The following is a 25,795-nucleotide window of genomic DNA, read 5'->3' on the forward strand; positions in this document are numbered from 1 at the left end:
TTTCATTCCCATTAAGTTGTAGCAAATCCTTAACTTTTATTTGATTTTTTTTCTTTTCACTCACTCGTTCAATATGACCTTTTGAACCTACAAGGGCAATAAACTGCAAGCAAGAGAGAGAGAGAGAACAAAAATATAAAATAAATCAGCAGTCACAGAATTGTCTAATTTGATTTATCAGCGTAGATGGTTTTGGAAAAAAAATTAAGTTCAAATAAGTAAATCATTGAAAGAACAAAAATAACTTTATAATCTCGAAGGAAGCTTGGATTTGAAATCAGGGCGTTTTCGTCTTCTAAGGTTTGGCTCAGATTTTTCATTTTCTTTTTCAAAACTACAAAATCTGGAACAGTTTCTTCAGTTCGACCATGAGTTGCCAGTCGCTCTTGATCAAATCGTCTCGGAAGTATTCTTTGCAAGCGTCGATGCTCTGCCTCGAGATCTGCAACAAGAACAAGAAAAAAAATTTAGACATGAATCAAAACGGAGGAAAAGGCAGCAGGGCGTGGCGTTTTCCCTGGAAAGAACAAAAGTAGAGTAGGTGGGCAGGTGGCTCCATTCACAGCTCGTCGATTGCCGATCGATAAAATACGCTCTCGGGCTTCATTCATAATTCTGGATGCGGGTCTGGGCGACGGATGGAAAGCGAACAAGGCTGCTCTGCACGCCCACGCGGGGACATGCGCCGAGACACACCGACGACCCCAACGAGGAAAACAGCGCGTTTAATTCGCAGCCAAACTTTCTTCCTGCGCACGTCTGCATTTGAAAGTACCTAATGTACAATTTGCATGCCAACTTTTGATTGGAATCGGCGAGCAGACGAGCAAAACTTTCAATGTCGAGTGGGCAGACAGACGGCAGCTAATTAAAAGTTTTCACAAGTTTCATTTGTGAGAATATAAAGAAAGGAAACACATTGGAAGAATTTTTTATAAAAAATAAATAACAATAAATTTAGACAAAAATGTAACATTCTATAATTATATAAAAATTTAAGTTGAAAACTAACCCTAAAAAATTACTGATTTTAACATTTTATTGTTTGTTTAATTCAGCATTCCAGTTTGAGATGGAGAAATAGGTGATCTTCAATTTGACTATTTTATTGAAAAATCAATAAATTGTACTAATAATGCCCACATTTGTCTTTAATTAGTTTTAAAATGAAGGTTTTAAAATCACTTAATGCATCGTTGTTCAGCTAATTTGAGTCTAAACATGCATTTAGAATTTTGATACAATACAATAATAATGACCAAGATTTTTTTTAGCTAATTAACTCTTTTGTTTGGCTTCCCAACCAAAAATTTTAATTTAAGCCAACACAAGAGTTTTCTGTTTTCTGACAAAATATTTCAATTCAAAAATCTCAATTTTTAATTTTAAAGTTTACATATTTGTCTGCAGATAATTTTCCGTTTTTATTTTTTATATGATTAATTGAAAGAAAATTAATTACCTTGCTGAGCAGCACGTCCTTTTCGTCGAAGTGGCGGCCAAACATCTTGGGCGCCCCCTCGCCCGTGTTCTCGATCTTGATGCACACCTCGAGGCCCCTGCGCGCGTTCTCCACCGACTTGTGGTTGCTCTCGATGCTGGTGACAATGCCAAGGTCCAGGATCTGGGTCGGGTCCTGCCGACAAACAAACAAACAACTCGTTCAAAACTCACCGACCCAAAACAAGAGAGAGATGAATAATATACACGTCACAGCACACCAACCCAACGTAAATAATGTAACGTGCCGACGGGATAAAAAAATATATAAAGTGAGACAATATATAAATTTAACGCACACCCTCGAGTCATCAAAGCGTCAAATCCAATCACGCATTGTGTAATTATCGATGTGAACGCCCTTTTAATTAAGGAGTGGTGAAGAGGGAGTTTTTCAAATGGGGGAATCTTTTCTTGGAACATGTTTGTTTTCAGGAATGATTAATCGACTTTGGTCTCCGTAGGGGCTTGTTTAGGTAAGGCAGATGAAAAGCCTAATGGAAACGGGACGCTTTTTTTTAATTTCATGTATATAAAATAATTGATTTAATTTTTAATCTCTTTACTTAAAATCACACAAAAAAATCATTCAACTGAAATAATTTCAGTAATAGAACTATTTAAAAAATTTGCAAATTAATTTTAATATTGTTAAAAAAAATGCTGATGGCAAGAAGAAAAGGGGGTGTTTTGCATCTTTTTTTTTTACAAAGAAACACTTTTGACTTCAGAGTTCAACAATCAAACATTGGTTTGATTTTACTTAAAAAATTCTTAAGTAATTTTTAATTATTTGAATATTAATAATAATTTATATTTATTATTTTTATCCAAATTGATGCAATTTTCATTGTTTCTAAAGAAAAACAATTATTTAAATTTTTAATTTCCAACATGAAAAAGATCAATCTGCTACAAGAGCCTTGGTTGACTAGGCAACTTTTTTTGTAGGAAATTTTTACACTTTTAACCTTTCAAGTGCCCCAGCTTTATTGTAGGAACAACTAGAAAAAGCAAGTCCAAAAAGGGCGGGAGAAAATCACTCTGAACAACAATGGGCCGTGAAAAGCAAACAGACAAAAGAGAGCTTCCTTGAATTCGGCGGCAAAAACTCCCATATTCTGAATGAACTGCGATTTTGTGCGTGCAGTGTTTGTACATGCGTCGGATAAAAGAGCGGGAGCAGGGAATGCAAAATTAGATAAAGTGGCTCAGCAGAAAGATATCCGCGTTTATTTCCCACGGCCGCGAGAGAAAAGAAAGAAAAAAAAGAAGCTGTGCGGCGGGAAGTGAAAATATTTTAGTCGCAGAGCCGCCAACACAATGATAAAATTGATGAAACACGTTGTGTTTAATTTCCTTTTCCCGTGCAGTGTTCTCTTTATCTATCTCGAAAGGCGGCCTCCTCTTAAATTATATCAGCGCTGCACACACAGCAGCTTTTCATGAATGAAAAAAAAAGGAGGCACCGGGAATTCCTTTTTGAACGCGCAGTCAGATTTTAACAGAACATTTTGTATTATATGATGGGGTGTGGTGGTTTGTCTTTTCTCTTTCTCTGTGATGGGAAAGGATACTTCCGGTTTCTGTTCTTTTGTGCGCTCCTTTTCCACCCATCCCGCCGCGACCGTAATCGTGGTGATGCGCCCATCCAGAGGTGACAATGGTGACATTTTGAGACTGTTATTAAATACCCCTCTGCTCTGCACTGCAATTAATCATTCTCGATCTTGACAATTATATAAAAGCAGCCTTTTTAATGAGGCCATTATGAGAGAAGAATGCCGGCTTGAGAAAGAGGGCGGCTTATTTGTAATTAAAATCCAAGTACGAAATTGTTTCATTCTTGATGATGCATCTCAATTTCAACTCGACGTGTAATTATATGAGAAATTGAGCTATTATACACGTCATGTATGCGATAATTGGATTGCGGAAAATTTTTGAGGTTACGAAAAAAATCAGAAAATTACCAGAACTTGGTTGCATATGTTTGTAAAAATTATTACCGTCGTTGAATAAACAAATAGTGGTATTATGAAAAATAAATGCAGGTAATTTCAAAAGTTGATTAACTAATTTTTTATAAAAAAAATTATATATTTTAATTTACTTTATTATTGTTGTTTATTCTACTCAAGTCATACATGCAAAAAAATTGAATTCCGCGCAGAAGTTTCTGAATACACGTTAAATTTCTTAAAAAATTTTTAGTCAAATTTTTGTTTAAATGGCTTTAATTGGTTTATCACGTTTTATCAGTTGTATCAGTTTTTGATACCATTTTATTTTATTATTTTATACATTTTTAAATGAACTTTTGAGAAGGCAGGCAAAAATTAATTTCAATTAAATAGAATCCTTCAGGGAAAACCTTTCTAGAAATTAGTTTGAAGCTCGGAAAATAAGATTTAAAAAAACAATGCAATAATAAAAAGAGAAAAAATAAAGAAATTCAATTGGCTTAGAAAGAAAATGAGAGCTTTAATTAGCTAAAAATAGAAAAATATGAAAATTTTAAAATGTAGATTGCAATAAGAAAATACAAATTTTACAGCAAGCACGAATCTTTCATTTTACTCAAGTAGAGAAATAATACAAGTTCTTACATTTTAATTGAGCTTCTCATTATTAGCCACTCTGAATAACACTCAAAATTCTTTCCAAGTAAAATTTCAGCAACATTGTAAACCAATTACATTTTATTTCTCTTTTGAAGAACAAAAACGTTAATCTTCTTGACAAACTCCAAGAACGGCAAACAGAAATTAGCTGTTCTTAAGATTATTATTTTTTTTTTTTTTGATCGCTAGCAAAAATAATTTTGAGCACTCCAGATTCCTTTGCCAAACGACATTTCTGCAACATTGTCTCAGCATATTTTCGTCCACAGCAGAACAAAAAGCCTCGTCGACTTTTCTGACACACTCAAGAGCAGTGGTCCAAGAACGGCAAACAGAAAATTAGCAATGTTTGCCGAGATGAGGCCGAGTGCCGTTGCATATTTTTCTCTCTTATTCGGCAGAATATTTTTCAAGGTTCTCATCCCGCCGCATTCCTGCTGGATGCTCTCACAATAAAAATATTCACCATGGTAATTCTTTCTTTCTTTCTTTCTCTCCGCCGAGAGAGAATTCAGGAAAAATTCGCCGGCTTTATTTTTTCAGAGCGTAATTAGGCTTTATGTGTGCGCTCATCTCTGATGGAGCAAGTCGTTATGTGGAATATAATAATAATTGGTGACTGCGGGCGAGAAAAGCTTTTCTTTTTGCTCGACGACCTTTTAAAGGCCGCGAGTGTTTGCTCAGCTTTACAATCTTGCAGCGTTTTCGAGAGAGCCGACCGTGCTATGGAGAGAGAGAGAGAGAGCACACCCACCTGTGCAAGTATGGAAATCGCCAGCTGAAATAAATGTGTATATAAAAGGGCCGCGGCCCAAACGCCCACGCGGACTGCCTGCCTGACCACCTTGTTGCCAAATCGAAAGGATTTGCCTGCGTGCGAATCTCCTTTGGTATCCGAATTTCTCTCTGCATACGTGAGCAAACATTATAGAATACAAAATAAAAGCAGTTTGGAAGTGCTTGAAAGTTGGTGAAAACTGCAGTTGAAAAAAATATGCAATTTAAATTGAAATAATACTTTCCATTAGCAAAAAAGAAAAAAAATATAATCTGTCAGAGCACAGATTAAGAATTTCAGTGAATTCAGACGACCTTCAAAAGGTCACCCTATAGTATGTAAATTCTCTTTACAAATGAAGATTTTTCCCGACTAACATCTCCATGTTTATTAAAGAAAAAGGCAAATGAATAATGTTTGTGTACAGGAATTTAAAATATTTCATCAGTAATTCCATAAATTTAAAAAAATAAATAAATAGCATGAAGCTAAACTGTATTTCTGAATTTTGAATTTAAAGTTATTTAAAGCTTCTCAACCAAATGAATTTTCTACAGATACTTAAGGCGATTTAATAAATATTTTAATACTCCAGAATTTTTATTTTCTGAATTCTTTTTTTTTCTTTAAAAAAGGTCAATATACATCATATATTTAAAAAAAGTAAGCTCAAAAGATACAATAGTTAAAAAAGTTGGAACTATTGATGAAAATTAAATTTTGTTAGCTCATTATTTAGGAATTAAGCATTTTATTTGGTTCTAAATTTTGTCAGTTTAATTTGTTTATAATTCAATAACATTAATAGAAGTTGAATGGAAAAAATTTAACCATTCACTTATTTTGAGTAAAATATTCAATCGCGCCTTAAATTTCCTCTCCCAAAACAGCCTGGTAACTTAAATTTTCTTTGAATGGTTTTCCAGTTTCAAATTTTTTTTGTTGAAGCCATCGATCTCCTATATACACATTACATAAAAAAATAACAAGAAACTTCTCCAGATGCAAATTAAAATTCAACAGAAATTGTAAAATTATGTGCATTTCTGCCTCTAAATAAACACATTCTTGCCATATTAGTTTGGATTGATTTAAACGAATTTGTTATTTTCATTTTAAAACTGTATTTTTCTAGCTCATTAATTAAAAGAGTCTCCTCCCATAAAATAATTATTATCACTCCACTTGAGTGCCCATCCCTGCTGACAAACATATTTGTGGCGTTATCACCAGTTTCTGCGTCGGCTGACATTTGATTAACCACACATATATCTCAGCCGGAAGGAGTAACGAAAAATAATCCCATCCCGGCGCAAAGGGTCTGTCCAATTTCCGTTTCGCTTTCGAGAAGAGCTAGGGCGCGTTCACAAACGTTTTCGGCCCCTGCAAAGAAGCACGCCGAGGTAAACAACTGGCGTGCCGAGTAAGTGAGGATTTCCGTCTTTCCGCGCCGTTTGCACCCCCTGATTTTCTCACACACCACATATGCCAGAACGTCCGGCCTCGTTTCCATCAATGAGGAAGAATCATTCATTTTAAGTAGAGCCGCTTTGTTCATTGATAAAAATCACCCCTATTCCGTTGCAACTGACTGCATTCAGCTTGCCTATTTCATTCATTCGTTCTCTCCCGCCGTCGGCGATTCATTCATTTCTGAAAACGAGAAGCCGGAAGCAAATATATACGCACCCCTTCGAACCAACTTCCACTCGGAAGCTGTATGAATGTGTGCTAAGCGTTCCCGTTACTGAGCATGGCCTTTTGAATGAATGAACCGTTTGCAGTTGCAGCGAGCAGATGCCCCATTCAACCCCTGTGGTGTGAATTGGCAGTGTTCTCAAGCACCGGAAGAAAGGGAAGAGCGGAAGGAAATGGATTTATGAAGAAAAATATCCACATTTTCTAAGACAAAGGCAAAACCGTTGAGAATAATAAAAAAAATAGCCTCCCCTTCACCGAAATCATTGGGGATATAAAATTTGCCGATGAATTTAAATTTAATAAAAATTACTGATTTTCATCTATCAAAATGTTTAAAATATTTGGTGAACGAAAAAATATTAAAAAATCCAATTTTATTTCTTGTGGTTTTAAAAAATGAAGAAACCATAATTACACCACAATTCTTAAAAAAAAAAAAACTAAAATCTAGATTTTTGTCATGCTTTGATTAATAATTTTTGTACGAACAAACAGTGCTTTCAATTAAAATAAATTTTTTACTTAATTAAATTTTGATTTACATCTTGGCGGAAAAAAAATAAAAGATTTCTGAATATTTTAAAACTTGCTGTCGTTAATTGCTGGGTAAATTGAATACTTTTTTTTAATTTCTGGATTTTTTTATACTTTTTAATGAACCAAAAGTTTTGCACAATTTTGATAAAAATAAAAATATTATTAAATGTAATAGTTCTGAATAGTTCCATACCATTTTGCTGAAACTCTACTTTTGCTAAAACTTTTGAAAACTAAAAGTTGCAACAAAAAAGTCACCTAAAACACTCCAAACCTTTTTGCAAGTTTTTCAAGTTGCTTTAAAAAAGGGCTGCGCCCATTCCCACATAATGTTAGTATTTTTATAGCTTTGAAGTGCGTGATAAAGACTTGAAAAATTCTCAAGGATCTGCACAATTATGAACTCTTTCAAGATAAATCTTTAAAAATTCAATATGCGATATAAACAGCAGATCAAAAAGCTAACACAGATTCTCACATAAAAACCCGCCGCCGGTGTGTTTTTTGAAGGAAAAAAACCTCATCGCAAAAGTCTGGAGCGTTGCGAACGCGATAAGAGAGAAACTTTTATCCTTTTCTCAGGCGGCAGTTCCGAGATAAAAAGGCGGCTTTGAGTTTGAAATATGAATGTGGTCGACTGGCTGCATTCAGCGCGTCTTTCACCATTTGGTTATAAAAAGAATGAATGAATGGAATCTGTTATGAGAGGGAGTCGTGGGGCCGGAAGCGCGAGTGCAGCCCTTTGAAGCCCGCTCTTTTTAGACGCTGCAGCTCCTATGAATGTGTATCCAAGAGCTAGAGACGAGTAAAATGTCGTCTGTCTCTCTCTGACCGCTGAAATATTTCTCACACGTCACCGCCGAATTGGTGCACACGAGTGTTGTTTGGCCGCCGCGATATTTATATATTATGTTTGTCAAAGACGCCGGCCGCTCATTCACGACGAGACGACGCACGCCTAATTATATTCAATCAAACGGACGTCAACTTCTGCGGCGGTCTTCTGCGCCGCACACATCGCTCTAATATGAACACCGAGAGCGAGTGGGATTAATTAAATTTCAGTCGTAACTGCCACTGTTTTGTGTTTTGCCAGTGGCTCGAACCAAACGCTAATTATCACATGTCGGGCACAAAAAGGCGGTCCAATTAGTCTGTTGTTTGTTTTGATCCAACTAAATTAGAGCGGGAATCATTCAATTTTTTCCTCAAACAACAAAATAAGTAGAACAGGAAGTAGAAATTTATTCAATTTTCTCAATATACTCATTGTCAGTCTAAAATCCATTCCATGTATTAAAAAAAGAAAATATTTACCAAAGGCGTTATTAATATTTATTACACTGACCATAAAATATGGCTTGAATGTAAAAGTAAAAAGCATTTTAAAGGTACAATAAAATTAAAAAAAAAAAAAACTGATTTTAATAATTTTTTGCGAACGTTGTTCAACAAAGTGCATCTGAGTATATTTTTTGCACGTCTATTCTGGAGAGTTCTCTGTAATTAAAGAAGCAACAACCTGCTTTTCCTACTTTTTATTTTGATAGTTAATATTTTATTTAATTATACCCAGGGACTTTTTAACACATGTGTAGTATTTATAGCAGAGCTACTGAAAAATATAGGTGTTTACTTCAGAAAAATAGGCGCCTATTTACTTGAGGGGAAAAAACTAAAAAGATAACATAAAAAAATGTGAACTTTTTTTAATTAAACTTTGTGGTATATAGGCTGTTTTTAGGTGAAAAGAAGTTGAAATGGGCATTTTTTTTCTGAAAATACATGTATTGATGACTTTAAGTAATTTTTTTATCAACATAAGTAATGTGCATAGTGAAACTCTCAAAATATGTAAAAATAGGTTTTTACATGTTTTTTTCCTAAAACTAGTGAAATTGGTGATTTTAAATCAATAAAGAGATTTTAGGTTATTTTAATCCTCAATTTTTAATAAGAGATTGATCATTTATGAATTGATGCTTTCCAGACAAAGCCCATCTCTAGCTAAGTACATGACTAAAATACTATAAATTAACACAAAAATTAAATTGGAAGTTTCAAGCAAAAGATTATGATTTCCAATACACAATTCAATCTTGTATTTTTATTACTTAATTTGAAGAAATTTTTTGTTTTCTCTAAACGCCCAAATTTCACTCCTGAAGAGTTTCAGTATGGTTTGAAAGTTAACGCCTCGATTGAAACCGGCTTGAAAAGTCCGAGAGTGTTGAATTGAAAGCCGGTTTCTGGCCGTTCGAAAAGCCAGAGAGCGGCGGCCGAAACGGGTGGCGGCACGTAGGCCGAGAAAGCCCTGGAAGTGTCAGAGGCATTATTATTTGGCCGCGGTTTGATGTCCTCCAGCCCGAGGAGCAGAGCAGAGAGATGTTGTTGGTGCGCTGGCTGGCGCGGTGTCGCCCAGAAATAGCCGGGACTTGTCCGCCCACATGGAATAATATCCACGGCAACGGCAGCACCACACTCACTCACTCTCTCGCTATCCTGCCCGGCTCGTCCTACGCCACCCTTGCTCCCACGTCTTCCGCCCCAATATAAAATATTATTTTGTTATTCCAGCCGCGCGCCGCTTAATATGTACGTACATGTGTATCTAAACTCGGAGCTAAACTCTCTCCCAGACCAGCAGGTGCAAAGGATTCGGCCGATTCGCGCGTTTCGGCGGCCGATTTCGGCCGTCGGCCCACGGGAAACGCTTCGGCCGAGACGAAACTCACTCGCCGAGACGCTCCGGCGCGTGGGAATGTGTAATTATGTAATTAGCAATTAAACACCCACGACGCCGCTGCTTTTTTCTGCCAATTTTCTTTAATGGAATTCACTTCCTCTGGCTCTATTATACACTATTGGTTTTCCTTGTTGCATTGTGGCTTCTTTTTTTATTCAGACTTCCTTTTGCGCTCTGCACGGCGTGAGATAAAACCCGAATGGATTCTCTCGCTTCACTCATTCATGAGTTGCCAGCAGACGGGAAAAAATGGACTTGGAAATCAATGTGGGCTTATTTACATTTTCGTATGGGTGAGAGGTGCGCACCTGCGTTGGAGCATGTCGCCGGAAAGTCGTATACAAAAAATAAAACAAGGATATTCATTTTGAGAAAAACTCAAATCAATTAAATAAAATACTATTTTGACAGTTAAAAAAAAATATCAATTAGTACATTTATTTTATAAATTTTTGTATATTCCATGGAAATAGGCCTTTAGGAAAGTTACAAAAAAAAAAAAACGTTTTGAAGAGAAAAAAAAGAGCTGTGACGCATCTGGTTGAAATTCGAGCTTCGAGCGGAGCAGGGCCAAAGGTGAAAAATTTGCCCTGGATTGCGATAAATCACTGTGGGTCCTTGAAAGCGTTCCAAATGACGATGGTCAAGAATTTTTGTGTTTTGAAAGAAACTTGAGATGGAGTTGGGGAGACAAGACATAAATGTTGTGGTGACTGACAGCCCTCCGAAATGAATTTTCGCCTAATTTGGCTCTTTCGAACCAACAACTAAGAAAATAACAAAAATATGGCTGAAATAAAGTTTAGGTTTCATTATGGATTTAATTTCCTCCAGGAAAAACCTTTATTATTTTCCTGAAGTTAAAAATAACAATAGACATTGCACTTTAAATTGGAAATTACAACAAATTTAAAATACATTTTTGTCCTATTTAATTGAATGGAATTTATATTTTGGATTCATTAATTTTCCTCATCACATTGCTACACTTCTAATCACCAAATAACTAAATTGCGTGCCTTAATGGTAATTTATCTAAATGAATTGGAAATTAAAATCTCCATTTTTATTGTATAATAGGCTTATTAGTTATTCAAGAAAAATTTACTTGAAGTCCTTCCCACGGCCGCCGTTTCAAGACCAATTTCTTATCGTGGAGAAGGAATCAGTTGATTTCATTCGAATCAAGACCTAAATTAACAAGCACACATTCCGTGGGCCGACGAACGAACGAGTAAAAGGCATCAACCTGAGCTAGTCTCGGAATTGCATATTATGCATGCACGCCATTCAGCTGCAGGCCTACGCTCCACAAACATGAATATGGAGATGTGCTCTCTCGCAGGCAGGCCGCCGCCTCCACAATCGTCATCGAAATCTTCTTAAAAGCATCACTCAGGTTCACGGAATCAAGAAGCCTATGGCGAAGAGTGTGTCGCGAGCAGCATACATAAAAATGATGCATTCATGTGAGTGCCTGGCTGCGTGTGTGTGTGTATTACACACACGCAGCGAGCGGCCGCGCCCTATATTTATACTTAAGGAGGTGCCCAATGAAAGGGTTAGCCTTTATAAAACACCATTTATGAAAGGGGCTTGCCACTCACAGCCGGAATGAGACGCGAGTCAACGGGTTTCAATCGAGACCCTTGTTCGTGCGTCGGGTGACGGCCAGAAAAAATCATTTCTTGTTTACACAGCTGCATCGTTTCAACTGCATCCACCACTTATTTGGGATGAGTTGCTGCTCGCTGTGCCTCCTCGTTCCTCTCAGACTTTGTACATTATATTTGCGGAAATGCTGCTGCGATTGGCTTAATACATTCTGATGCAATTTTTGGCCAATAAATGCCTATTCTTGGCACAGTTTCTTCTAGTCAAGCTTCTGGGGGAAATTTCTAGAATCACCGTGAATGATATGATAAATATTTGGTTTTGAAAAACGACAAGTCTACAGTTGCTCCTACTAAAATTATAAACTTGGATATAGTGTGCATTGGAAATGATCTAAACAATAGCAAATTATTTTCATAAATTTAGATTTTTAGTACAAGGACAGGTCAGCAGGCCCACCCTTAAGACTGTTAATAGAGCTATTAAGTATAAATTGCTTACTGATTTTTTGACAATATTTAGACAAAATTGAGAAAAAGCAGATTATTTTTCAATACTTAATTTTTCGAATAAAAACATTAAGAGTTCATTTTTTTTTAAGTATTATTTATTCTGGCAATGTGCAATGTAAAATTCACGAATTCTTCATTATTTGTCATTGTGCTTTTTAATTTCATTAAGTTTGAAGGTCCTAAAAAAATTGAAACTCTCCTTTTAGGAAACATTTATGTGTGCTTCATTTCAGTTTTCTTTATTAAAAACTTTCGTTAAATATAATAATAATTTTTTAGTTGCAAAAGTAAGGGCAACTTTGAAACTTGTCAATTCTATACTATATATTGAAGTTTATTGATATTTTCCTGAATGGAGAATAACAAAGGTTAAAAAAAGATTGAAGATTTTAAATATTAATATTTATAATTATATAAATTGTTTATACCCCTGGGTTTTAATTCACATGAACAGTTGTCACTCTGCAGCAACTTATGACCAGAGATCAGTATCGCGAGAAGTGACAACCCAATTCGTGTCAAAATGATGTCAAAAAGAGCGACCCGGCGTCGGTCGTTCATTCGCCATGTCACATGAGCCGGCGGCTATTCGTTTATGTATATATAAATTTTTTGCTCGGCACGCCGGCAGCAGGCTGTGCTGCTACTGCTTGGCAAAAAGCGATAAGGCATCAAACAATTTGCATGTTTGCGTGTTCCATTGACATGATTGGGGTCTGCTGGATAACGGCGTCAACATTGGCCATTGAATGGGACGGCCGGACGTGACGCAAATTTTGGCTCATTATGTGCCAGCGAGCCGCTTTGTTATGTATGCACATAGAAAACTATGAGAGTTCGAAAACAATGCATCACGCGTCCGAATAACCAACTAGTTATTATAGCCAACCAACTGCAGACCAGCAGCTTTCCATGCAGGTGCGCCGCTCGAGTGTGCGTATAAAATAATCATCATAGTTTTTATATTATTTGTGCGCGCACGTTCCACATTTTTGGTTCAACATTCACGACTAGCAGTGGATAGATTTTCTTATGTACACCTGCATCGTCGTAATTGGCTATCTGTCTTTAATGGCCTATGTTTGTAATATTAACATGCTCGGTTAACCACGCTCGGATAATAAGCTTTGCGCGTATCCAAGTTTGGTTCACCCAATTGGAATTCCATACTTTCATAGTTGGATTTTTATCTCGGTGTGAAAATCAGACATGAATGGGAAGGTTCGATTGATTGAGTAGATTAGATGGGAAAAACTCATGAATGGGCTCCCATGTGATCTAATAAGCATAAAATTGCTTAATGAAAACAGCACACTCGTGATAATTATGAGAATCGTATGTGATTCATGCGATGAATAATAACTGATTACAAAATACAAAATTTTATTGGATTGGATTGTGTTTCAATCGTTTAAAAATTACTCAACAAGCATTTATATCTAGGTTATTTAATTCAGGTAAAATATGAAAGGTGTAAAAATTTAAATTAATCAATCATCTGTTGAATAATTATTCAAGAATAATTGTTGAAATTGAAAGAAATTATCCAATAATGTTAAAAATATTCAAGAGAAATCATCAAAGCTGTTCATTTAATAGCTTTAAAATATTGATCACAAATTTAATTATCAACATTTTCCGAGACGGCCATGTAAACAATTCATTGCAAATACTTATGTTATTACGATATGACGCTTTTCAATATACAAACATATTAAGAAGAGATTTGAATCTTGAAACAAATTTGAGGGAAATAAACTTTACATCTTAATCAATTTATACTTCTTATTCTTATATTTTTTAATATCAACCTAGAATATCATTTAATTTCTCTGCAGCCATACAGAACTTGAATTAAAACCAAGTAATTCTTTACTTAAAGGGTTAACGCAAAACAGCAGAGAAAACTCTATGCCTTTCATTCGTCAAATCCATCACCACATGTTAGGACGGCTGCATGTTCTGTCTTTTGAAACCTGATCGTGTGTTGTATTTCAGCCACGGCGATTGCAAAACAAGGTCGTTTGAAGGTAATTCAGCGCCATTTTCTTCACACACGGTACAAAGAGAAACGCTTTCGAATACCAAATAAATAATTTGGCATGCATGCTCTTGGCGCATATACGTTTTGATTAATAAAATTCGGCCGATTACTTTTTGCACACCCACCGTTCGGTTTGGCAATTGGCGGGTTTTGTTGCCACAACCGTGCTAGTGCAGAATTAATTTCGAGTGTCCGAAAGAGCCACGGGGCTGGAACTGGGCGCCGATCCGCGCGATGCCCACACGGTTGTCGCCACAGTGTCTATGACCGCGGGAGGTGAAAGTTACGTTATGTGGCGGCCATGTTGTCTCTTTTTTATACTTCTTCTTAATGCCACGAAACCCACGTGACTTTTGTTAAATGTAATTCACTGCAGAGAGAAGGAACGAACTAGCAACCTCGGCCTCATAGCAGCTTTATGAATGAAACTCGAGAAGAAAGCACCAGTTGCTCGGCCGCAAGTCGGTCTCTGCACACCTCAAACTGCACTCGAGAGAGCTTTTTTACTCTCAAAATGTATATGTATATACGTGAGTCGCTGTCCACGGACGTACATGAGCCACGCAAGAAACTTTTACCTCAAAATAAAAAAATTGAAATATTCAAGCGCTGCTCATTCACGTTCGCGTGCATGTATGAAATTTCATGGTTGAGTTGGAAAGTTTAAGCTTATTTTCATGCAAGCGACAGAGCGAGCGGCGCTCAGACGGCTGCGGCTCATATTTATGTACCGAGCTGAAAAGTGTTCAGCATTTCTAATTTGCTCGTCGGGTTTCTGGAATAATTATAACGGCGGGTCTGTCGTATGGCATAATATAGTGCAGGAGAAATTAGATCGAACTCATACATGGACTTAAGAGCAGACAAAGAAATCAAAGCAGCTTCACTAAAACAAGAACATCAAATTATCAAAGTTATTTTCTTTAAATAATAAAAGAAATTTTTATGATCACTGACTTTGAATAAAAAAAAAATGCCAATGACTATTTTCAACTCTACAGTATAATACTTAAGTTTGATTTTGATTCCCCAATTGATTTGAAATTATGATTAATTCAATTTTTATTCCTAACAAATTTCAAAGCTATAAATTTATTAATAACTAAATGTTTATTTTAGTAGGAACCAATACAATAACAACTTTTCTTATACTTGATGAATAAAAGAATTGATAAAAAACGTCGTCAGAAATTGTAAATTAATTTTGTGATAAAAAAATCAGGCTCAGTTAGCAACAAAACTAAAAATAAATTGTGTGTAGTGCAAATTTCTGCAGAGTTTTCTAGAGAAAAATATTTTTGGTAAAGCAGCTGAAATTGAACTATTTATTATGGTCATTTTTTTTTACTAAAAATTTTATCTAAAAAATTTATCGCTTTTATTTGCTATTTTAGGCGCTTTGAATAAAATGCGTGCTCATTTTTTTTTTCTTTTAAAGTCAGCGTGCAGAAGGTTTTCTCTGGAAACTTGATACTTTTGTGGTGCAAATGTGCCTGGAGAAGATTTTGGAGCAGGCCGGGTCTTTTAAAAAGTTACAAAAAAGTCGTGCGGCTCAATGGAAGCAGCAGCATCCGTGGACGAGAGAATCTATTTTACACGCATGATGAGGCACAACTTCTCACACCTGCTTTTCCATTTTGGCTTTTTACAATCGCGTCCCGTCATCTGCCAGCAGCTTATGTGCATTAGAATGGAGAGCTGCGTGCACGCACACACAATGTTCGTATCATATATAATATGGACGAATGAAAGAAAGAAAGAGAAAATAACATATAATAAATGGCTCTCGGGCGGCTGCAGGATTTTGGGATGAAAAATCAGACCGGAAACCGACCCTCACCTCTCTCATTCATAAAAGTAGCAAGAAGTGCAACACATTTCGAGCTGCTGCTGTTGGTAGGTAACCTTCTCTTTCTCAATGAAGCAATAAATACACACACGGCAGCAGCAGCAGCAGAGAGAGAGGCCTGCTTTTATGAATGGCAAAAGTTTCACACACACGCTCACTCTAGCAGCCAACGAGCGAGCGAGCGACCTGCTACATAATAATAATACGCCAAGAGAGTGTGTGTGTGTTTTGATAATGTGCATAGAGAAAAAAATAAATGATGAAACACTGCTTCATTCATGCTGGCGTGAAAAACGTGCGCTCTACTCCAAGTAGGTTGCAAACAATTATAATCCCACCACCGCTCTCTGCTGCACATCGCGGAGAAAAAGAAGCATCGCGGAGAGTTTACAGGCTCCATAAAATTATAAATGAGAGAGCAAAAAAGGAAGACCCGCGCGCTCAGATAAAGCTTAATTGCCGAGAATTATACTTGGAAATGGCCGGTTTTTCGGCGGCTTTAATGGGGCATTATCATCTTCTTTCGTATTCCTCTTTGTTCTCTGCGCGCGTTTTCGGGGACGATTTCTATAACAATGTGGGAAGAATGCTGCCCGCACTGCCAATGGCTTTGAATGGATGCCAAAACGGGTCTGCGAATTGCGAAATTGTGTCACTTGCAAAATGTGAACGCGGAATCTTACAAATTTTTTTTAATTAAATGAGAGATAATGAGGAAATTGTTGAATTCTAAATGTACATCAAAATATTTTGGTATAATGTGATCCTGCTGGTAAAAGTTATTTTTATCTGTTACAACTAAAACGTTGATCCATAATTTTGAATGGAAGCAATAATTTAAAATGTAGTTTCACTGTAATAGAAAAATTGCAAATCAAGTGTGTGTGCATAAATGCATAAATTAATTCGTAGGTTTGGTGAGGAAAATATACAATCCAGAGTACGTATCTATTTTACGAATTTTTTTTTCAATTTGGTTTGCGGTTATAACTTAAAAAGTAATAAAATAATTTCCTTATATTTTTACAATCAATTTGTCATTGCAAGTCGATTTTATGTAACGCCAAAATAAAAATATTTAAGATTAATCGAACAATCTAATTTTTTGCTCTCATTAAATTTAAGTGGTAAAAGCGAGATGATTTGTCAGATTTCCTCTCAAAGCCATCCAAGCTTGAAAACATCGGCACGACTCGTTCGATTTTATTTTCATTTCTTGGCAGCTGACTATGAGAGAGCGGCTCATTCTCATCAATGACAAACCAATTTCCAGGATATTGCATAACGCCCATAGTCTCGCTCATTCAGTCCGACAACAAGAAGAATGCATGAATGGATGGCCTTGCGTTCCTCAACAACACACGAAACGCAGAACCAGCAGCGCCGAGAGAGATAAAAATTATACTTGAAAACTTTAATTGCACACGCTTGAGTTTCAAGCCGCGCGATATAATAAAAACGCGCTGCGTATCATTTAATGTTGAGCAAAAAAAAAGAGCTCCAAATTACGGTCCATAAAGCGAAACGCACGCACTCTTGGCGTTTATTATTCTCTCAAGTTGAATTATTCATATAATTAGGTCGTTATTATTTTTAAATTGTCCACGCAAGAAGGAGAGCAATAAAATTATACAAGCAACATTCATTGATTGGGCGCTTTGATGGGAAATCAAATAAAATTGTGATTTTCGATCTTCTTTTAGGAATTAGTGTGTGCGAGCTTGTCTGTTATCATCGTTATTATTTTGAAATAAATGGTCGGTGGTGAAGAAAAGCAGCGAGTTGTTGAGAAAGAAAATACGAATGTGCCTTAGGTCGTCACGCATCACGCTTGCATTCACTCCGGCCTGCATTTCAGGAGGGCCAGGCACTGCGCTTGGTTGATGGCATAAGAAGAAAAAGACTTTGATCAAATAATCACTAAAGGGATCCTTTGTGCTTGCAGAAGAAGGCACTTCTGTTTGCCAGCGTCTAATTACCATACACCCACTTGGCTAGCCGGGTGGCGCGGCAGGCGAAACAGCCTCCCCTTCAAACTTTTGTTTTTACTTGGAATAAAACTCAAGTCTCTTATTCTCTATTTGTGGGGATTCTCAACATGTGAGTGTGTGCTGTGCATTAACACAAATGAGAGATAAAAAGAGGCAAACGTTATCAACCGTGGTCAAAGCTCACAGTGTTGTTCTTCTTTTGATAACCTAACTCTCAAAAATCAACCAAGCGCAGCAAACATGGATTACTTTGTTCAATGACAAGTTTGCACCATGTCGTAGGCTCAAAATAGTTTTTCAGCAAACATTGAACTTGACGTAATAATAGTAAGGATAATAAACATAAAAGAAAATTTTGTACTCACCTCCTTTGATTGGACGCAAATTGGAGTTCCAACGCAGACTATTCCGTCTTCGACAATCACACCCATCACAATTGGGTCTCTCGAATTGAAAATGTACTGAAAGTAAATTAAACTTTGAAATTCTGCAGGTTTTAATAAAATAAATTAATTGACATATTAAGGGAAGAGTAGCAAAATTAATTATTTTAATTTTACTGCATCCAATTGATAACTTTTTCAGTTATAATTATATGAGACAAGAAAGAATAAGGGCTTAATTTGTGCACCTGTGGCAAGATCTTCAGTTTGCAAGGGAACACGGCTACATGCTTGTTTTGTTGACGCAGTTGCTGCCTCAATTGCTCTCGATGGGCTGTGAACTGGTCGAATAGATGGTAGATGATATCAGCCTGGAAGATCTTCACTCCTAAATGATCGGCCAAGTCTTGGGCATCACGCTCAACCTTCACATCAAATGCCAGAATGGTGCCGTATCTGTCGTAACAAACAATGCGTTAATATGTATATCGTGCGCTTGGTTTCAGTGAGGGCAAAATATAATTCGGAGAAAGGACGGGTAATTAGAGGAATGCTGAGTGGATCATAGTATCGTTACACATGAATATACTCACTGGCTCTCTCGTTCTAGCATGGTGCTTGCTCGCATTACATCCTTCTTTACCACGGGCCCAATTTTTACACTGGAGTACTGCAATTATAAAATGATGATGTTTCAGCTATAAAAAAATATATCTTACTCATTAGAAAGATTTAATACTAAATAATTAGTATAATTAAAAAATTTGGTCTTCACAACATCTAGAATTTTAACTTTTGAGAACAAATTCTTTTGTAATTTTTTATTAATTTTACCAAATTTCAATTCACGGGAAACGCGTGTTTTCCTTTCCAATTAGCGACACCCCCTGTTTTCTATTTAAATAGGCATGGGAACAATAAGGCAGCAGCTACTTGAGCGTTTGTTTCATCATTGCCTTGGCGGCTGCTTGGCATATCAATTCGGAATTGAAAATTTGGTCAGAGCCGTCATTGGGCGGGTTATTTATTGATCCACGAGCGTAGCGGGTGAGAATGAGCGGCACGATTGCGTATTCGGAGAGCACAGCGCCAACTTCCGTCTTTTCCCTCATTATTTTGCAGGTTGCGAGCGGCGAATATCAATTACAGTTTTAAGCATTAATACATAAACATATTCTCACTCTCTCGGCGCAAAACAATAAAATAATTTGCATTAAATGTTGCGTCGCCACGCAGCAGCAGCAGCCGCCTGATGTTGAAAAAAGTGAGCGCATGCATATATAATAAAGCTTAATGGCAGCTGCTGCTGGGAAAACATTATTCAAAATAGCGTGTGTATTTTATTATATTATCATGTGTGCTCTCTGCTAACATCATTGAGTTACAATAAATAAGGCGCACGTATGTAAATGTGCACGCATGAGGGCAGGCAGGCACGACGACAGCAAAAATAATTGCATCACTCTGTATATTATGTACTTATTGAAATTACACCAACGCAGCAGAATTAATTATTTTCTTGACCTTGCTTCGGTCAAATACTCAATGGAGCTCGTTTCGTTTGAAAATATTGATTTCAATCTCGACCTGATTCATTTGCTATAAACGATGACACAGCTTTCAAGGAAGTCCCAACCAAGTGATAAAATATGGAACAACACTCTTTACCATTAATTTAATAGCATAATATGCATGGTTGCTAGAAAATAAATTATTTTAAAAGGATATTTATATGATGACTAATTTATAGTTTTTGTAATGGCCTTCTCAAATAATTCCTCCGTCTTAATTTATATTGATAAAATAATGAAAATTTATAACAAAGTCTCAGCCAATAAAAACTACATTTTAGGTATTAATTAATTGTCTTTCTCAAACTAAAATCCAATGACTTTGATGACTATGTTTCTAAGGCACTTTTTTTCTTTTAATTATTTATGAACAATATAGAATATAGTTAGATCTAGATATCAATATGAACCTTGCTTCAAAATTGGTTGATAGGGCCGTTCATGCATGGTCTCGGCTTTCCCTATCCACCCCCGCACGATTACCCGCCCACGTTGGGCGACAAGCTTTTCAAGCCAGAAAAGTTCGTTTTACAGCAAGCCATTCAAATAAAAAAGTGACATGTTTTTAATCCTATTTGTGTCTACCAAATTTAGAGAGAAGCCTTTCCACTGTGTTTTTCCCTTTTAGCTTTTAGCCCTGGCACGTATAAAAGCATCAGATTGCCGCACTTTTTAATAACGGGTAGGCGCCGTTCAGAACCCAGCGGGGGCGTTTCATGAATGAAGTTGGCGGGCGCAGACATGCCCACGCCGTCGTTTTCCACCCACAACCCGCTGGCATAATCACCCTGGTTGCTAGCTCTGAGCTGCACACCCACGCTTGCCAACGAGGGCGGAAAGAAAAGCAGTGGTGGGTAGAATGAATGAATGGAGGAGGGTCGCCCCCGCGCGCGATCCCAACTTTCGGGCGGCATTCTTGTCAGGTGATAAAATGAGAGATAGCACCCACGTGATTTATGGTCACAACTTTTGGCATTTCCTGCGCGCCAATGCTCCCAAGGGTGGTTTTACCGTCACTATTGGAATTTTATCAGACAGAGTTCTTTGACTCGCTGGCTGAAATGGCTCAGACTTTTTATGACCCCTTATTGTCGCAGTGGATTAATTGTTGTTTTCGTGGACTTATATTAGACTTTGCCTAGCTATTTTCAGACGCTTCTGGCTTTATTTGTGCCAAGAATTGTAAACACCGAGTAAAAAGCATTAGCTTTTGTTTTCCCTGTCAGAGTGGTGCCAAAAGAGATAATATATATATTTCAAGACAATGAATAAATTATGAAATGAAATTAGTTCTTAAAGATTTATTAAAACTTACGGGAATCTTTGAGTCCTTCAAGAATTCCAGAAGGGCCTCAAGAGAGCCCAGAGTTGAAGCTTGGACAAGGACGCCACGGTCTTGCAGTTTGATTCTTCCCAGTTCACGGGCTAAGTCTCGAACAACCTCTTCTCTGCAAATTTCAATCTCTTCCGGACCCTTGGCCACCAGAATATTTAACCCTACATAAAAATTACATTTCAGATAAAGATTGCACTGAAAAATTACATATCCGTACCAGCAATAACTTTTTCCAGATCTTTAGCAGCAATTTTTACTCCCTGAGCAGCAACCACTTCCTTGTATTCTATGTAATCGTTCTGAGGAAAAAGAAGCAGAAAATTTAAAAATCTATGATGATACTAAAAAATTTGTCTTAACTACCTTTACACGAAGCTCCTTCATGGGTTGTGGCATGAGAAGTGACCTGATCTGTGTAACGACAGCCCCGCCATCTGAGGCAGCCAACACAATAGTGTCACCCTCCCGAATGCGACCATTTACTAAAATGCAATCAATTGTTGTTCCGAGACCAGTGATCGCTTTAACCTCTAATACTGTTGCCTGTGAAAACAAAAATTTCAGTAACAGTAAGAATATTACAATGAGTTTCAAACCTGCAACTCTTCGCTAAACATAAGTCTTTTGGTTAACATGCTCTGGCAATTGGTAACAAGCAGGGCCAACAGGTTTCCCATGCCTTCACCAGTGATGGCACTTGTGGGAACCAGGGATACATACGACCTGGGATCGGGATTATCATAAAACAGTGCGGCGTTCATACCCTGGAGAGAAAATTTAATAATAATAGGAATTAGTCCAGGTATCAAATGTTACCTGTTCTGCAAATTGTAGAACCACTTCCTTTGCTCTGCGCTGAAATTCGGCTTGAGTGTTTGACGCCTGAGAACTAATGACATCTCGAATGTCTTTTCTACTAACAGTGGTCCAGTCGTACAGCCTAAATTGAATTCATCATTGATATAATATTAAAGATATAAAAATAAATTTGTTACCTATCAATTTTGTTTAGAGCAACCACAAATGGTGTCTTCTTTGCTTTGAGCAAATTGAGGGACTCGATAGTCTGCTCCTCCAAACCATGCATGATATCTACAACCAAAATTGCCATATCACATAGAGAGGAACCTCTGGATCGAAGATTGCTGAATGAAGCGTGGCCAGGTGTATCAATGATCAAAAGGCCAGGAAGTTTGAAATCCATTTGCGCGTACTGTTAAAAAAATATTTGTTAACGTGTCATTTAGCTAAAATAATGTTTACCCCTTTGACAATTTTTGTTTGCTCCTTTATGTTTTCAATCGGCACATTTGTGGCACCGATTTGTTGTGTAATTCCACCAGCTTCTCCAGCCTGGACACTTGTGCGTCGAAGCTTGTCCAAAATTTTAGTTTTTCCTGTGTCTACATGGCCCAGTACGCAAATAACAGCCGCTCTCAAGTTTTCAGGCGTCCGATTTTTCTCCGCATCAGCCCTTCGTTTCTATTTAACCATTAATGCAGGTAACATCACTTAACTTTGAACAAAATTAGTAAGTACCTGAATGCGAGCCACAGCCTTAGCTCTTTTTTTCTCAGCATCAGTCATGTGTTCCAGTTCCTCGTCATCAGTCTCGGATTCAGATTCAGACTCACTTTCCTCTTCTTCTTCTTCACTGGAACTTTCTTTCTGCTCTGTAGGCTCAGGCAGTTCTACTTTAGCTTCAGGCTCAGGTGCCTTTTTTACTTCTTCAACTGAAATATTAAATCAAAAAATTGGAAACCTGGTATTTTGTACAAGAGGGCACAGAAAACGTTTTAAGACAAACAAGCACTCCTTGCACAATTTAAAAAAATTAATTAAAAAAAAAAATAAAAAAAAAAAACATGGAGTTCATAAAATTATACAGCAACATTCATGCATATGATTATAAAATAATGAAAAACAATACACAATAGACATTGAAAACCAAGTATGAGACCAAAGTTGGCAAAGTTAAGCAGTCTCAGCTATTACTTTTTTAGCAAAACGTTTTTAAATGCAAGTTGATCTCAAAACTACCTTAAAATAACTTGGGTAAGTAAACCGTGCTCATGATTAAAATTTATGAAAAAAAAAATAATTTAACAGCAAAAGACTAAATTATTATTATTTTCAGACACTTTTGATTTACCTCGTTTCTTTACGTGTTTATGCTTGGAAGCTTGAAAAAACCAATATGGTAAGTTCAAAATCCCCAAAACTATTGTAACAAAAAAATATATACCTTTGTTCTCCGATTCATTATCAGACTCTAGATCCCAAGAGTCCTTGACTTCTTCTACAGGAGCAGCAGTTTCCGCATTTCCTGTTGTATTCTGCTCTTTCCCCTGAGCATCATCATTTGCTTCAGAAGACGCATCTAGTGATAAAAATATTTTCAGGTCAGGGATGTTTCTTTTTTGAACCAAATGTACCTTGCTGCTGTTGTTGTTGATTTTTCTTATTAGGTCGGATTCTCGTCCCTGGTCTAACTTTCTTTTCACCAGCAGCTGGAGCAGAAACTCCGAGCGCCTCCAACATTGCTTGGGCACGTGCCCTGTCTGCTTTTTGCTTCGGTGTAAGTAGTTTGCCCTCAGCCTTGAGTCTTTCTTTGCGTTCTTTCTCCTTCTGCTTTTTCTTCTCCTTCCGTTCCAGTTCTTTCCGCTCAGCTTCAAGACGAACCTCTTCTTCAGCCTGAAGTCTTTTCTCCTCCTCCTCGGCCAAAATTCTCAAACGCTCCTCTTCCTCCTGTTGTTTACGCTGCGCCTCCTTCAGTGCTTCAATCATTTTATTTTTCTTCGATGGCTTTTTCTCCTCCTTGGTGTCAACAGCACCCTTCTTGCCCTTTTTCTTCTTGCCTTCGTCTATTTAATTTATATCTTAGATTAATTTGCCATTGAAATATTTGTATACACTTACCATCAACTTCTTCTTCTTTTTCCACCTCCTCAGCAGTAGGTTCTTCGGCTGGTTTAGAAACTTCGTCCGGTTTCTGTTTAACAAATCAAAACACTGGTGGTGACTCATAAAAAATGTTAACGTGCAAAATAAAAAAATCAAGCTTCCAGGAAAATTTATAAATACATCATGAATTATTTTGTTCTTTAAGAGCTGGTTTTTTATTGTTTATTTTAAAAAACTACTTACTGTTTTCTGAGCCTTTTTGTTAGCTTTTTCACGTTCTCTCTTTTCTCGCTTTTTCTGAGCCGCAGATTTTACTGTGCTTTGATTTTCACCACCTTCCTCAGCGTCTCCATCTTGCTCCTCGTCAGCCTCAGCTTGAGGCTCTGCCTTTACTTCTTTTTTCTTGTCTTTTGGCGCACCAGCCTCTGGAGTAGATTCTCTAAATTTTGAACAATTATTTTAGTGACATCTTCAAATACTTGTAAAATTACTTTTCTCCAGTATACTCCATCTTGAGCTCTGCTAGCATTTTCTCAAGCTCCTCATCACTGTCTTCTTTCTTTTTCTTCTTTTTGCCCTTCTTTCCAGCCTTTTGTTTTACCCCTTCCTCCTCATCGGAATCTACAGGCTCCGGGTCAGGCTTTGCTTTTTTGCCTTTCTTGCTGCTCTTTGCCGGCTTTGTTTCTTCTTTTTCTTCTTCTTCAGAGTCTTCCTTGTCATCGTCATCGTCTGAAGCCTGAATCATGTCGTCGTCCTCAGCAGCCAGCAATGCAAACCCCGGCTTTATGTTGGCCTTCTATAAACGTAAATGCTTTGCATAAGATTAGAGTTATTTACGCAGGATATGTTGAATAATGACAAATATATTAGTATTGACTTGGTGAGACCTAAATAATTTAATTTCACCTTTTTCGTCTTGTTCTTGGACGAGTTCCCCACTTCTTCGGCCACATCATCGACCTCGATATCACTGTCGTCACTCCTGTAAACAAAAATATTTAAAACATTTAGACTTTATTCCTTGTCTTATCTTATTGCACGAGTAAATGAAAGATCAAGAATTATGTCCTGGTTGCACAGATATGTGCAAAATTTTTGTAAACAAAAAAATAAACATCACGGATTTGACAGGGATATGAACATAATATCTTACCAGAGGTACCATTAATATTGGATATATGTAGTTTTCTTAATATATAATGAGCCTCCGCTAACAAATAAAAAGGAAAAAGCGAGGAATAATTTTAGAATATATTTATCTGCTTTCCAGCTGTGAAACATACCCATCCTTGACAGCCTTCTTGCCGCGCTTGGCCTTCACCATGACGGTGTTTTGCCCGTTTCTCCGTCCACGAAAACGTTTCTTTCGAATCCGCCAACTTGCACGGATTAATCAATGCACTCGCGGCGAATTTGGCAAGCAATTTGCAAAAATGTGTTGACGATAGCGGTCGGCGAAAGCAGCAGAACAGAAACAACACGTCTTGTTGAGCAGGTTTGAGATCGAGCAGGGAGAGAAGACACATGTGCAACACCGACGACAGCGCCTCTACTGGAAACTTCTACTACCTGAGTACCTGCGACCAACCTGCGACCTAGCAAAATTTAATGCTTAATTCGCAATTGAAAAAAAAAATGATATTTAAGATGAAAATTAAATTTTTTTGTTTTAATGAAATTTAATTGATTTAAAACACTTATAGCT

The 25,795-nt window shown here is 37.1% G+C and overlaps 1 protein-coding gene across 2 annotated transcripts; it reads right to left on the bottom strand.

Moving 5' to 3' along the window:
• Nucleotides 1-25,621, bottom strand: LOC132202433 (eukaryotic translation initiation factor 5B). Of its 2 annotated transcripts, XM_059629350.1 has the most exons (21): nucleotides 25,374-25,621; nucleotides 24,997-25,072; nucleotides 24,582-24,886; nucleotides 24,334-24,529; nucleotides 24,106-24,178; nucleotides 23,622-24,050; nucleotides 23,432-23,566; nucleotides 23,339-23,368; nucleotides 22,726-22,919; nucleotides 22,450-22,668; nucleotides 22,182-22,399; nucleotides 22,003-22,126; nucleotides 21,783-21,950; nucleotides 21,550-21,729; nucleotides 21,404-21,485; nucleotides 21,166-21,347; nucleotides 18,873-18,949; nucleotides 18,528-18,735; nucleotides 18,262-18,357; nucleotides 1,463-1,636; nucleotides 1-442 (listed from the first exon to the last, which is right to left on the bottom strand). In XM_059629350.1, exons 1-21 carry the CDS (start codon nucleotides 25,412-25,414, stop codon nucleotides 335-337), a joined length of 3,315 nt encoding a protein of 1,104 aa, XP_059485333.1. In that variant the 5' UTR covers nucleotides 25,415-25,621; the 3' UTR covers nucleotides 1-334. The 2 variants fall into 2 exon arrangements, with proteins under 2 accessions (XP_059485333.1, XP_059485344.1); XM_059629361.1 differs by lacking the exon at nucleotides 23,339-23,368 and having other exon boundaries at nucleotides 25,374-25,620.
• Nucleotides 25,622-25,795: the final 174 nt, after the last annotated feature.

Source organism: Neocloeon triangulifer, unplaced genomic scaffold (assembly GCF_031216515.1).
Source record: "Neocloeon triangulifer isolate White Clay Creek 2 clone unplaced genomic scaffold, ASM3121651v1 ptg000002l, whole genome shotgun sequence".
Classification (NCBI taxonomy): Eukaryota; Metazoa; Arthropoda; class Insecta; order Ephemeroptera; family Baetidae; genus Neocloeon; species Neocloeon triangulifer.